The 14,603-nt window shown below is 41.6% G+C and overlaps 1 protein-coding gene across 4 annotated transcripts in view; it reads left to right on the forward strand.

Annotated features, from left to right (window-relative positions):
• WDR47 (WD repeat domain 47) overlaps positions 1-14,603 on the forward strand; it is a 29,923-nt gene that overhangs the window by 3,273 nt on the left and 12,047 nt on the right. Inside the window, exons 1-6 of one of the 4 annotated variants that reach the window (XM_032117700.1) lie at positions 776-917; positions 6,648-6,814; positions 8,445-8,528; positions 9,083-9,167; positions 10,795-11,597; positions 14,047-14,170. In XM_032117700.1, the coding sequence (XP_031973591.1) occupies positions 6,657-6,814; positions 8,445-8,528; positions 9,083-9,167; positions 10,795-11,597; positions 14,047-14,170 (1,254 nt within the window). In that variant the 5' untranslated portion in view covers positions 776-917; positions 6,648-6,656. Of the gene's footprint in view, positions 1-775; positions 918-1,948; positions 2,074-6,647; positions 6,815-8,444; positions 8,541-9,082; positions 9,168-10,794; positions 11,598-14,046; positions 14,171-14,603 lie in introns of those variants that run through there. The other 3 variants (XM_032117699.1, XM_032117701.1, XM_032117702.1) reach the window with 3 other exon arrangements.

The raw sequence follows: 14,603 nt of genomic DNA on the forward strand, positions 1-14,603 counted from the left end.
CACTGCATATAAACACAGAGCAAGACTGTTCACCACAATGACTCTGAGCTGCCATAATCTTTTGACAATCACAAAAATGTAACTGAAAGTCAAATTATATATGAATACATATTCATAAAACACAGGCATCACACATGCATACATAAGTAAAGAGTGTGCACTTTGCTGAACAGCCTCCAGAAGCAGATGACAGCATAAGCACACTAAAAAAATCCCTGGCTGACCTGAGTCAGCAGCAGCATCTCATGCAGTACTTCAAGGTGCTGCCAACAAGACTTAAGCCCGTGCCGCACGAGCAAAAAGCCGGGTGGTGGCAGACGGGCAGTGCCGCTCCTGCCCTGCTCGTGTGCTGTGAGCGCTGGGTGCCTCGCGGGCGTCGGAGCGCAGGTGACTGCTCGGGAAGCCCGGGGCACGCGGCCTGGCCGCCTTTGTGTGGGGACACCGGGCTCTGGGTGAGTGCTCCCACCGGCAGGGGCACCAGAACGGGCTGCGGGACGCGGGGAATACCCGCTTGCCGGGCGGCAGCTCCGGCCCCGCCCTGCCCGGCTCCCGCCCCGCGCTCCCTCAGCGCGGGGCGCGGCCCTGCCGCCGGGCGGGCGGGTTCGCCCCGCCGCGAACAAAGCGGCCCCGCCCAGCACGGCCGCGGCCGCCACCGCCATCTGTCCCTCCCTCCCGCCCCCACAGCGGGGCGGTTCCGGCCCGCCCCTTTCGCTTTCCCCTTCGGCAGCGGCGCCGGGAGGGCCCCGGGGCGCCGCCGGGCGGGCAGCGGAGCGGGCGGGCAGCCGCGAGTGGAGCGACAGCGGCACCAGACAGACCGCGGCACCGGGCCGGGCCCGCCCGCCGCACAGCCGGGCCCGCCGCCATCTTCCCCTCCCGCCCCGCCGGTGCCGGCGCGCACGGGCCGCGGGGCCCCGCAGGTGAGCGGGCGGGACGGAGGGCGGGGGCCGGCGGGGATGCGGGCGGGGGCTGCGGCCGCCGCAGCGCCAGGTGGGTGCTGCCCGGCGTCCTCGCCAGCCCCTGGGCCCGTTCGTGGCTGCGCCCGCGGGGGGCGCATCGCCCCGGCTGCCGGCGACGCCCGAGCGCCGCCGCCCCTTTGTTGTGGCCCGGTCGGGGCAGCCCGGGCGCGGTGCCCGGCGCGGTGGGGCCGGGGGAGCGCTCTATACCCGGGGCCGCCCCCCGGGAGCTGCTCCGGGGCCGTGCGGCCCTGCCCGCCGCTGGTGCTGAGCTCACGTTCCCGAAATGCTGATGCGGGCTCGGCGCGGCGCAGTTAACCGGGGCGGCTGCTGTAAACCCGGCGGAGGTGGATTTCGTATGGAATCGCGTGTGCAGAGAAAAAAAATTGGAACAATATGGGGAATTACAGTCAAAATGCGTTAATTTCTAGTCTTTGGAAGTTGTTTGGCTTTTCTTATTTTCTACCTTCTGTTTTCACTGTGATGTGAAGTATTGCATAATTTAATGTCACCTTTTTGTCATTCCCGGTGCGGAATGCGCTGGGCAAGGCGTGTGCGTGTTGTAACAGGGACTGGTGAATGCTGAGAGCTCTGCGGTCACCTCCCAAGCGTGGTGAGACAAGGATTACCGGGGTGGCTGTAGAGCGACAGCTGATCTAAGCAGGGGAACAAAATGGATTACTAGATGGCAAGCCGGTGAAAAATCTGTGTGAGGCAGGAAAGGCTGGTGTGTAAGAGGACACTGATTTGCTGTGTATTGAAGTAGAAAAGGTCTGAGAGTTCAGCTGTGCAAAGTTTAGTGAAGGTTTTCTATTAAGGCCTTAATACACTCAATGCATTTCATTTGAGATAATGAATTGTGTGATTTCTTAGGGTGAAATGGGTGTCAGCAAGCTCCAGTGACTGCTGTGGGAATGAGTTGTGAAAAAAATTTGGCCTATATTCTTTTTTTTTTTTTTTTTTTTTTTTTTTTTTTGTAAATTCTTTCGATACAGAATAACTGATGATTGAGGGCACTTCAGAAATGGAGCCACTAGGGACTGACCAGGCCCCGAGTGCCCTGTGGGCTCTGTGTAGCCAGAACTCTGGAGTGGCCTCTGGGAAGGCACAAGAGTCAAATGTAAGTGGCTGTGGGGTGGATTAAAAGGTCAAATAGCTTAATGCAAAATAGCCAGCTTTTTAAATATGTATGACTTGTTCACATTGAGGTTTTCTCTGACAGCTCCCCAGGATGCTGAGGCTGTGGGTCTGCATCGCAGCTGTCAGTGAACCAAGACTCCCAATTTGGCATTGTGTGTCCCTTTAAATGTGTCACTGCTCTCACAGCATGACACTTAAAATTTGAGCTATCATTTTTTTTTCTTGTATTTCAGGATAGTTGGAGACTTTATATTCCTTGCCAGGTTTTTCCAAATGTGTATTCTATGCTATTGGCAAATGACCTGTTTCAGTTGATAAATAACATATGAATAATGCTTATTGTAGACTTTCACAATTTGTTTTTCAGTATTAAACATTACTTTTAATTTCTATCATGTGCATGCATACACATTTTAAATTTCTTCTAAGAAAGGTAGCTTAGAGACTGTTTAGTGCTATCTTTAGATACTTCTAGTTTATAAACGTTTTCCTGAAATAGTATATTTATATGCATAAGTGAATATAAATCTGTTTTAATTTTTTAAGGAGTTATTTTCTTATGCTTCTAACACCATGCGAGGATTCCTGCTCTTGGCTCTTAGAACATGAGTAAGAACAGAACAAGGGTGAAGCTTCTCACTGGAAGGTTTAGCATTAGATATAATGTTCCAAAGAGCTTGCTTAAACATCTTATCCACTGAAGTTAAAGAGAAAAGATGTGTCCGGTTTGTGGCAAGAAGTTCTTTTGTTTTCTTGATGTAGAAAAACAAATTTAAGTACAGAACTAGCAGAAGATAAAAGGGAGTGGACAGGAGGAGGAAGATGTGGAGAAGTGCCATTCTGAAAAGACTGGGCAAGATAAAAAGGTTGCATCAGAAATGTGATTGATACAAGGCACCTGAAATATTAAGCTCTAATTCTCATTTGCTTTCATTTATACCTCAAGCTAGTGCTTGCATCATTCTTGAGTATTAGAGCTTGAGCTGATCAGATTGTGACGTTACGTGCCATATGTGCCAGCAGAAAGCAATACAGTGTGGTGGGCCAAAGATGCAGCTTGAGCTCTAATCTTGAGTTTCCCTGCTGTTCTTTGCCTTTTAATTATTATTATTTTTATTTATGCACGTATTGACATACCACTGAATGTCAGAAAACCTCATAGATTTCATAGAGGGTGATGTGAAAGCCTATGTATATTTATAATTTCATGATAAAATGCTTCTTGTTATTTGACAGCATAATGCTTATAAGAGAAGTCTGAGCTCATCAGAGTAAAAACCATCAGTTACATGAAAATCTTGTCTAGTAGGTTTGCTGTTCTTTTCTAGCTGTTTGTGTTGCACTGGCAGGGAATGCACACTAAATATTATCAGAGTACTGTTAATAGATGAGCTTATCAGTGCACTTCAACGCTTTTTCAGAAGTTCAGTATCCAAACCAAGTTTGGATGTTGTGATACATTTTCCTTTACTGTACCCCAAAGGTACTGTTACTAGTCCTATATCAAATATGGAGGGTGCAACCATTCTTTACCCTGATCTATGAAAATTAAGTAAATGAAGTTAAGTGCTCAAATTGTTGGAGGCTTTATGTTCAGGACAAACCTCTTATTTTAAAAAAACTACAATGGAGAATGGAAGACAGCTCACAGGTGCTGCATTTTACTTAATGTAGATGTACTCTGAAGCAAAGTAATGAATAATACGCTCATTTTGTCATTAGTATAATATATAAATAATTAAGCTAAGCTTTGAAGTGATGTAGGGTGGCTTCCTGTTTACACCTGTGTCCCGTAGAGCCAGTTGAAAAGAAAGCTGGACTTGGTGTTCCTTTCTTCAAAGGAATTCTTAGTTTGATTTTTTTTTTTTTCTAGTAGTTTTCTGATGGGGAGTCTCAGTATAGCTTTGCCTAAGCCTTACTTTGTCTTTGGAGAAGGAGGTTAATTAGTTTATATAAAAACCACCAATGTCATAAAGCATTATAAAAGAGAAGTGCAAATGCTTTAGATGAGGTTCTGAATTAAGATGTTAATACTAAACTGCTGGTTAAATCTGTGTTGATTTATTCTTTTCCTATTCAGTGTACGAGGGTAGGGTTGAATTTTTTCTCTGGGACCAAAAATCCATGTCCAGTTGCCAAAAGGGGAAGTTGAAACAGGACTAAAACATAAGGAAAAAGCATATTTCTACAAATTCTGGGTTTTGATTTGTGGATCTATGTATCTATCTTTCTTGCAGCAAAGCTTTCTTCAAGCCGGAGTTTTAATTTTTTCTTTTGACTTTACTAGCTGAGGGGTGTGCTTATGGTCTTGGGCGTGTCTTTCATGAAACCCATCAAAATACTTGGTAATTGGAGTCTTCTGTGACTAAAATGAGAGTTAGACCCAGCCATTTTAAGGAGTTAGGCCATTTCATCTGGCACAACTCGGTCTCTTGTTGTTCCAAGATAAACTGTGCTACTATAATCGAATGCTTTGCTAGTCAAATGTTCTGGCAAAAACTTACGTGGAAAAAAATTGGCATACAGTTGTGAGGAAGATGGAAAATTTGGGGGTTTAGACAATAGTGCAAAAACCTGTGTTATTAGGGCCTAAGTTTTTGTATCCCTTCAAGTTCACTAGCATTGGTTTATGGTGAGATCAGTGAAAAGTTTTACTGGAGTAATTGTCTCTTCCTTTCCCCTCTGGTAAATAACTAATTTCTTGTTAATAGTCTGAGTGTTTTATTTGGTTTATTCAAACTTACTCAGATTCTGTGCATCTTTCCCTAGTAGGAGGTAGATAGTTTGTTAACTCCAGTTTTCCAAGGATGAGATACCTGAAGGCCCTATGATGTTTTCAAGTTGTCTTGGGAGATGGGTTGCTCACAGCCAGTTGTCTTTCAGTTGCTGGATCTGCATAAGTGAATGATTTCGTGAGGGAATTCCAAACAATTTTCATGTCTCCTTTTGAGTTACAAGACACTGGGAACTACAGCCTCTCCTGCTGTGGATGTCTTGCTCTGTGTGGTCATCTCCTCTCCCTTTATTCATTTTTTGGATCACTGTGCTCTAGTGTCTCTCCTTGTTCTATTGCCTCCTGCTGAGGGTTCATCTCTGGCACTGGTTTCTTCTCTGGTATTAAACTGATGATGAGAGTGCACTGAAGTCAGGTTAAGACTTTGCTACTGCCAGAAAGCAAAGCTCTGTTTTTTGTGTCAGCGTTAGTGCCCTTGTGCCCATGGAGTGAGTAAATGCCTGAGTTGCACCTGGCTCAGAGGAGTGGTCTGGCTCAGCACACAGCCCATCTGTGGGGCTGGGAGCTGGCTGGGATGAGTGGCCAAGTGCAGAGGTGAGAAGAGGCACTGCCCCTTTTTGCAGTAGTAACGTGGGATTAAACTGAAATTTTCCTGCTGTTAAATTGTATTCTTGTTGCTGCAGGAGTGCTGCTAGGTGTGGGGGGATTGGTTTGGTGATTTTGGGGGGTTTTTTTAGAGCTCCTGATAAGGCAATGCTGTGTAGCTTGGCTGTGTTAGCAGGTTTCTCCCCTCATCCCCAGTTCTTTTTCAGCAGATCAGCTTGTAAAAAGACTTGTAAAGTCTTTTTACCATTTGAAAAAGAAAGTTGAACAGCTTCTACTGTAAGTCATAGTTAAGGAACCAGGAAAGACTTAGCCAAAAGAAAAATTTAATTTAGGTTCCCTACGAGGAGTACATGCTACAATTCTCATATCCTCAGAGGAATTGATTTGCAAAGGAGCTTGGACCTTGTATCTGTGGGAGCTTTAAACAAGCAGCCTGCTGGCCACCAGGGCCCAAGCTACATCTGCCCACTTCTCCTTTCTGCTGGCTGGACAGCTCATTAGGACAGTGAGCCAACAACATGAGCCAATGGAAAAGCTCCTGCAGTGACAGAAGTGAGGAGTGCTGAGGAAGGGCCGGGAACAGGCAGCTGGAGGCAAATGAGTGCATGGGAGTCTGGCAGCCAGCAGGCGCTGTCTCAGGCCGCCTTGAGCTGGCAGCTTTAGATCCTTCGTGAGGGGAATAGGCAGAAGTAGACATCCTTAGGAAGGCAGAATGGAAACCCCTGGCTTAGCTGTCATCTGCTACTTCAAAGCTAAGGTAAGGAGAGATGGCATTTTTAGTGTGCTGCGCTTTTTATATTTGTTAGAAATATTTAAGTTCATATGTGAGAGCTCTACATAATGACATAGTAAGTGACTCTTCTGCTCTTTGAACTTCACTGTTTGCATTTCAGAGAGGAAAATTTTCCATATTGCAGGCTTAGTAATCACAATATTTTCACGCTGCTAGAGGATTGATTTCTTGGTAGATTTGTTTATCTAGCCCCCTATTTATGCACAGGACAGAAATGGAAAAATTGCAGATACATTGGTAGATCTTAATTATAGCTTCATAGTCAACCTCAAAATAAATTACTTAATCTTGTTTAATTTTTGTAATGCCACTATGTTCAGTCCTATAAATCTTCATTTTTATTTTTATTGGTAGCCAACATTTGCTAACCAAGCAGAAAATAAGGTATTGATCAGAGCTAAAATTCTTTCTTTCCATTTAGGCTGCCATCATGACGGCTGAAGAAACAGTGAATGTTAAAGAAGCTGAAATAATTAAGCTAATACTAGATTTTCTGAACTCAAGGAAGCTTCACATCAGTATGCTGGCACTTGAGAAGGAAAGCGGGGTCATTAATGGCTTGTTTTCAGATGACATGCTCTTTCTAAGGTAGGACTTCTTTTTCTGGTGTTTAAATACCACGTGTATGAAAACACAGGAGTTGGACTGTGATTCAGTCAGCAGCCCCGTGCCACTGAACAGGAGATCTTAACTTGTACCCTCATCTTATTCTGCTTTTTCCTGGTCCTGTTCTGTGTCCCATCCCTACAGTGTGTCCCATCCCTACAGTGTGTCCCATCCCTACAGTGTGTCCCATCCCTACAGTGTGTCCCATCCCTACAGTCACTGACATCCTTCTGGGAGCCACTCAGAGTCACAGACCAGGCAGCAGCAGCATACATTGACATAGATTCTTTTTTGTTTGCTTGTTCATTTTAACTTTGTTATTTTTCTGGCACACCAAGTGCCAGAATTCAAGTGAGAAGGAGCCTTAACAAGCGCCAGTGTCAGTGCAGACTAAGTTGGGGGAAAACCATAGGCATGAATAGAATGGGAAAGCCAAGACCTGTTGGCATCTGTGATGTGTCATAATCTGCTTACCAATCACCCGGCCCTGAAGGTGTAGTTGATTGACTTCTAAAATGTTTTCACAGTATTTTAGTGCTAAGATCAAGGACAAGTGATTTCCAGAGCTTTCCCCCAAAAAAATTATGTGCATTTCAAAATAATACTTAGATTTATCTTAAATTTAACAATACAAAAAGAGTACCTATTATCATCAAGGCATGAGGGTTGGTGCAATTTACCATTCAGTATATTGCCCTCAATATTATTAAAAAGAATCAGTGTAGATCCACACTAGTTTTTCAGCATCGATGTTTTCTGTTCATGCCAAAGGTACTTAATAATATTGAAGAATGAGAAAGTAATTTATCCAGCTGTTCTTAAAACATTGAAAAGTACATTTTATCACTGAACAAATATCTCACCTGGCTTCCCTTTTCATTAAAATCATGTATATTGGACTAAAATGAAACAAAAGAAGTGCAGAAAGATTTGAGTTATTAATCCAAATTTTTTTTGTTTCATTGTTAGCTTAGTTGGAGAAACTCATCCTTGCCTTGTAGTCTGGACCTTTTTTAGAGAGCTCTGTGTGTGCATGAAGAAATTGAACTGCTCTTCCTGTGCAGTCCAGCCCACAGATCGTGGGGCTGGAGCTCCTGTACTGGCACCCTTCCTGCCAAGCTCTTCCTCCTACATGCTTAATATGGGAGCTCTGTGTTCTCCCAGCCTTTTCATAAAATAGCCTCAGCAGTATTTATGCAGTTAAAATTAACTCGTTTTTGAGTTCTCTTTCATTAATTGGGATGTATTCATTGAAATGATACCTTTATCAAAGTCTTCAAGTAAGATGTCTTTTCTTTAAATAAGAATGACAGGTAAAGCAGGGGACACAGGACCATTTTGTCTTTTTTGATGTGCCTTTAAAAGTACTTAATATTTGTCCTTCTAGTATATCCTTCCCTTTTCAAAATATTGAGAACAGACTTGGATTTTGCTCTTACTGTTAGTCTTACTAGACAATCATCTTGGCATCTGTGCAAAACATTGACTTTTCAAAGCAGATTCATCACCTGTTGTGTATTTAAATTATTGTTTTGTATTTAAATGAGCTGCTTACTTAGGAAAGGATGTTCTTGTCCGGTGGCACTCAAGGAATGATCCTTTCTTTTACTAGGCAGTTGATTCTTGATGGCCAGTGGGATGAGGTTCTTCAATTTATTCAGCCTCTTGAATGTATGGAAAAGTTTGACAAGAAAAGGTAAAATAGAATGTATGTCAGAGTTCAGGTTTTTTGAGTTATGGAAAATATGTGGATTTCTAAGTATTGTCTATAAAAATAGTAGTTCTGAGTTTTTCACCTTAGTTTTTGGTGGCTTTTTTCTAGTCTGTGTGCTGTTCCTGAAGAGTGTGTGTGTGTTTTTAAACTTGTACTTAAAATACGTGCACACAGTCTGTAATGAGCTGTCATGTGCTGTACACTTTAGGAATATGATGCATGTTGTACAACCTTTTAATAGATGACTGCTCCGTCATACTTCTATTCAAGAAATAATATGATTTCTATACTTGGTTTTTTCTAATTAGCCTTCTGATATTTGTCATAGAATATTTCTGAAAGCAATTATGGAGAAAAATATATCCTGTTCTAAAAAAAAAGTTGTGGTTACCAATTTGTTACAATTTCGTATCAGAGTTCCTTGTCATGGCAATAGCTATGCCTAACTCACAAGTTTGATGTAAAATAGCCTCCTTGTCTCTAGAAGAGTTTAACTACTGGAGCAAGATGTACAGTATTTCTCTTCTCACCTGCAGATTTCGTTACATTATAATGAAGCAGAAGTTCTTGGAAGCCTTATGTGTAAACAATGCGATGTCAGCAGAAGATGAGCCTCAGCATGTAAGAATTGCCTCTGGTTTGGGAATTTTTTTTGTTATCAGAAAATCTCTTGAGATTAGCCTGCTTAAAGGCAGAGCAGAAGCTTCCAGCATTAAATACACAAATTTTAGCTATTACCAAATGGTTTCATAAACACTGGAAAAAGTAGTCATTATTCTTTGGAAATGAGTGTGGCTCCCTGATCTCAAATACAGTCGTACATAAAAGGGTTGCTCGAAACTTTGCAGATAGATCAGTGACCATATGCTGTGTCTGTGGTCCTGACCCTCAGATTTACTATAGGCCATTGTCCTAAAGTACAGGGCTCTTCTTTTTTTTCATTACTTTTTTTTTTTATTCCCCAGAAATATTCTGAAGCAGGCTTCAGAATCACAGAAATTTATTGTGGTAATTTGGGCCAGATGAAAGTTTGAATGAATCTTACACTTAATTTCTATTGGTTTTGGAGAGAAAGGTCAGAATTGGTTTTTTTGAGGGAGCAGATGTGTTCACAAAGGACTCTTTCAGTTAAGTGTGCAAACAGCAGGGGTTGTGGACTTAAGTTTTTGATATGGAAAGAGACAGTGACTCAAACTGGCAAAGAAGGTGTGCAGATTGTGAAATAAGTTACAGTTTTTCATTTATGCTGATGATACAGTAATACCAAATTTCTAAGACAAAAATGTTATGAAATTAAAAATTAAGAATGACAGTAGGTTTAAGACAAGTGATTTTGTTTTCCAGACTGAATTGATTTTAATTCTCTGTCCCATTACTCTTACATTGTATTTCAGGGTTTTCTCTTGACAGAGTAGAGAAAGTTAAAAGTCCATAATTACAGTTTAAATGGGAAGTGTACTAGTTCTTTGATTGCTCTATCTGTATACTGTGACTAGATAGCAGTAGAGAAGAAAAATCAGATTAATGCTTCTTATTTTGTTTTAAATGTTACCAAATTTGTTGGCATGTTGTGGGTCAAAGGCTGCTGTATTGAAGTATCTAGGTAACAAGGGTAAATGGGGATTTTTACTGGTTTTTAAACCTTTGTAACTAAAAATGTCAGGGTTTGTGCATTTAACATGGTTCTTGGCTCTTAGCTATCAACAGGCTTTGTCATAAAGCTCTCTATTCATTTGGAGGTCTTATCTTCTGAGAACTCTTTGAACTTTTTTAACATTTTTGATTGAAGAACAGAAAATCTCAGTATAAAAGCTGCTAATCTAGAGCAATCTACAAGGCTTTTGTGAAAAGCTACTGGCACAGGTTATAGAAGTAAAGGGGGAAAATAAGTCAGCTGGCTTTGAGAATGGAAGTAACCTTTTGTGCTACAATAGAATTGGAGCTGCTCAGCTACAGATTCAAAATTTTAAGCCCATCAAACCTGAAGTGACATGAAAACATTCAATAAATCTGTAAAAGATGGGACTTGATGGGGGATTTTAGGAAGTCAAAGCATCTAGGAATTTGCCTCTTTTGTAACTGCACTTGTATCAGCAATTTTAGACTCTATATGCTTTTTTAATTCAAATATAAGCAGTAATAGTAATGAATGATAGGAGACAAATTCTGTTGCTGCCTGCTCTTCAAGTGTTCTCTTGTGGAAACACATGTACTACAGAGCGTTGTGTTGATATTAATGTCTCCATAGCTGGAATTTACCATGCGAGAGGCTGTGCAGTGCCTGCATGCGCTGGAGGAATATTGTCCCTCTAAGGAAGACTACAGCAAACTGTGCTTGCTGCTGACGCTGCCTCGCCTGACCAACCACGCTGAATTCAAGGACTGGAATCCCAGCACTGCTCGGGTTCACTGCTTCGAAGAAGCCTGTGTCATGGTGGCAGAGTTTATTCCAGCAGATAGGAAACTGAGCGAGGCTGGCTTCAAAGCAAGTAACAATCGCTTATTTCAGCTTGTAATGAAGGGATTGCTTTATGAATGTTGTGTGGAATTCTGTCAGAGCAAAGCAACAGGAGAAGAAATCACAGAAAGTGAAGTATTGCTGGGCATTGATCTCTTGTGTGGTAATGGCTGTGATGACTTGGATCTTAGCTTATTATCGTGGCTGCAGAATCTGCCAGCTACTGTGTTTTCTTGTGCTTTTGAACAAAAGATGCTTAATATTCATGTTGATAAACTCCTCAAGCCTACAAAAGCTGCCTATGCTGATCTTCTGACACCTCTTATCAGCAAACTTTCTCCTTATCCATCGTCCCCAATGCGACGGCCTCAGTCAGCAGACGCTTACATGACCCGCTCCTTAAACCCTGCCTTAGATGGGCTCTCGTGTGGATTGACAAACCACGATAAGCGGGTCACAGACCTCGGGACCAAAACTTCTCCCATGTCACACTCCTTTGCTAATTTCCATTACCCTGGAGTACAGAATCTCAGCAGAAGCCTCATGCTTGAGACTACTGAATGTCACAGCATTTTTGAAGAATCACCGGAGCGGTAAGTGCAGCTAGAGCTCTGTTTTTACCTTAGCTTATGTCGCACTGTTTCTGTGTTCTTACCTGCAGTGTAACACTGAAACAGTTTGGTTGTTTAAATTCTGTTGTAATGAAAACTCTGTGCAGAAGGTGTTTTCTTCCTTATGATTTTATGATCTAAGTAGATTTTGATATTTGGGGTTGAGCCTGATGGATTCAATTTGGGCTTTCTTAAAGTTTTCTAGCACAGAGCACAAATACGCTCTGAGTATGTAATATGGTCTAGCTAGGGTTTGTGTTCAGTTTTACTGTGTTCTTCCATTCCAGATAAATAAATGGACACAGTGAAATGCTGTAACTCCCATATCCTTTCTCCATTGCATTCTGCCCTCAAGTCTCAATAAATAATTTTGGTCCTGACACTGTAAATTAGTTACTTAAGTATACTTGAACAATTTGCAGTGAGCAGCGAAGTCGGTGGAAATGACAGTATGCCATTGTTGTAGCATTCCTGTATCGCTTAAATTGTTACAGTAGTAGCTCAGCTGAAATGCTTAGGTCGTATTTTTCAAAGCAAAGATGAGTAAGGCAGCTGAGTGAATGTATTATGTTTTTTGTATCGGACTTTGAGATAGTTGGGTTATGCCATGAGTAAGTTCTTTAATGAAATGTGGACTGCAAACTTGGCTTCTGAGAGAAATGTCCTGGTAAGGGAGAGAAATGGTACTTATCACTTGAGAGTTTATCATCATGTTTCTGCCTGGCCAGTCTTTTGATCAGCAGTTCTGTCCCTTTTGAATGGTTATAGTCACACTTCCCTAGAAAGCAGCTGCTGGCTTTTTTGGCTCTTAGAGAACCAGGTGGGTAACTAGCCCTGCACTTGGGTGCAGTGGCCAGCAGAAGACATTTGGGGCTGTGGTGATCAATGCAGGCCGCAGCTGGTGTCTCTATTAGTTTTGCCTTGGAGCAATGTTCCATATGTTGTGTTACAGTAAAGAGCAGCTGTAATTAAACTCAATAAAAAGGAAACAAACACTACCAAACTGATGTCAGTTCACCTGTGATAATGGAAATACGTACAGTAACGTGTGTTTTAATGTTTGTCTTAACCTTGAAAGGAGCTGTTCTGTTTGATTAAAATCTTGGGTTTTACCAGCCTCTTCACCACTGGCATTTTTGTGGATAGTTTAAGTTTTAGGGAAGTATCCCTGATGTTACATTTTTACAAAGTGTAACTCCTGAAGATACTAGTTTATTGTGAATCCTCTAATTTTACTGATCTGTATCAAACCGTATCATTTGTGTGAGTAGACCAGGGTTGAGTGTTAAAACTGATTCTCGAGAGGTTTTTTCTTCCCTTTTCAATATTGCAGTACTAGATTAATTCTGCACAAATAACATCATTGTGTGGGCTAAATAAGATGTTTAATTGCTGCAGATCTTTATGTAGGCCTTTTAATGTCAAGTTTATAGCTTGTTACATGTTTTTTCATTAATAATACATCTCTTGAAGGTTGGGGTTAGAGGGTCAGAATTACAGGATTAGAACTATAGGGTCAGACCCCTAGTTTTCAAGAAGGTGTTACATTTTTTAGAAGAAAATCCACCTTCAGATCAAGTGTCCAGACTGAATGCCAATATTTGCAAGGGTGGAAACTGAGCTTTATGTAAATCTGGCCCTTGCTTCCTCTTACACATGGCAGAAATACTGTATTTCTTTTATAAGTTCTTTAAACAATTGTCTTTTACTCAGCTGAGTTACTTTTGTTACTGTGCAGAGGTACCCAAAAAGTTTAAAATAACTTCTTTAAGAACTTTGCTCCGAGTCACTGAGGAAAAAAGACTTTAAGTTGACAAAACTGAAGATGGGCATCCAAGACTTGTAATGTGTTCTGCACATTTATTGATTGATTACCAAACCACTTTGGAAAGAGTGGCATGCAGAAATACTTAAAATACAAGAAAAGCAATATAAACATTTTTCTACCTTGCACTTTCAGGAATGTTCAAGCAGATGGATGTTAAACATCCATGGATATTAGTTTAAATTTATATGTTGATAGTGGTAATGAAACTGGTATCTTAGGGAAGAGTTTAGTCACACAGTATATCAGATACATTTGTGCACATAATTGCTTTGAAACAGGAGATTTTGAGTAACTTGGTAGTCAAAGGGTGTAGAGTTCAAGTGTAGGGATAGAAAACATGAAATTTGGGCATGCTATGGTAGTAAGGCTTTTTGGAAACTGGCTGTGCTCTGTGTTTGTCAGGGAGTTTATTTTGTTTAGTGTAACACACTGCAAATGGCATTTTTTTCCTAAGCAATGTCTTCAGTTTGATGTGACTTAAGTAGTTTGCATGCTTGTGTTACCAGATCTTACTCTAGAATGTTACCTTTCTCCTCCACTTGATGTTCTACTCTTAATTTTTCTCAGTTAAGCATCTCTTCTTTTCCATGTTGCTCTGAGAAGTGATACTCCCGTGGAGCCACAGCATCCCATCGGCAGTGAGACTTCGTGCCAGAGCTCAGCTCCAGAAAATGAACCACTCAGTGCAGCACAGAGTCAGGGATCAGCCAAACAAGAGAAAAATGAGGTAGTGCTTGTTTGTTTAAAAATAATGAGGCCCTTTGAGCTGGGTTCTGATCCTGATCACTTCATAATGATTTGCCTTTGTGTGTAGAACTTCATGCATGACAATGGGTTGCTTTGAATCTTGTTTTTACTATAGTAAAAATGCCATATTACATCTTGTGTAAGAAGCTGCTACTTTTTTGTGTCCCCATTGTAAAAAGGTCTGCTGTCACTAGAGGCTGTAATGCAGCTGATTAGAATGCCTTGTCACAGCAGTCCAGCTAAACTGTTCTGTATATCTTTAAAAGAAAAAAAAAACCCAGCCAACAATGTTAGATTAAACAGTGCTTTAAGCATCCTCTTCATTTTTCAGTGAGAAATCTAGCATGTAGCTTGTAATTTTTGGTGCTAACACTAGGTTTCATACGTCACCTTGCATGAATTCTTGTCTAGAA

Source organism: Corvus moneduloides, chromosome 9, assembly GCF_009650955.1.
Source record: "Corvus moneduloides isolate bCorMon1 chromosome 9, bCorMon1.pri, whole genome shotgun sequence".
Lineage (NCBI taxonomy): Eukaryota > Metazoa > Chordata > Aves > Passeriformes > Corvidae > Corvus > Corvus moneduloides.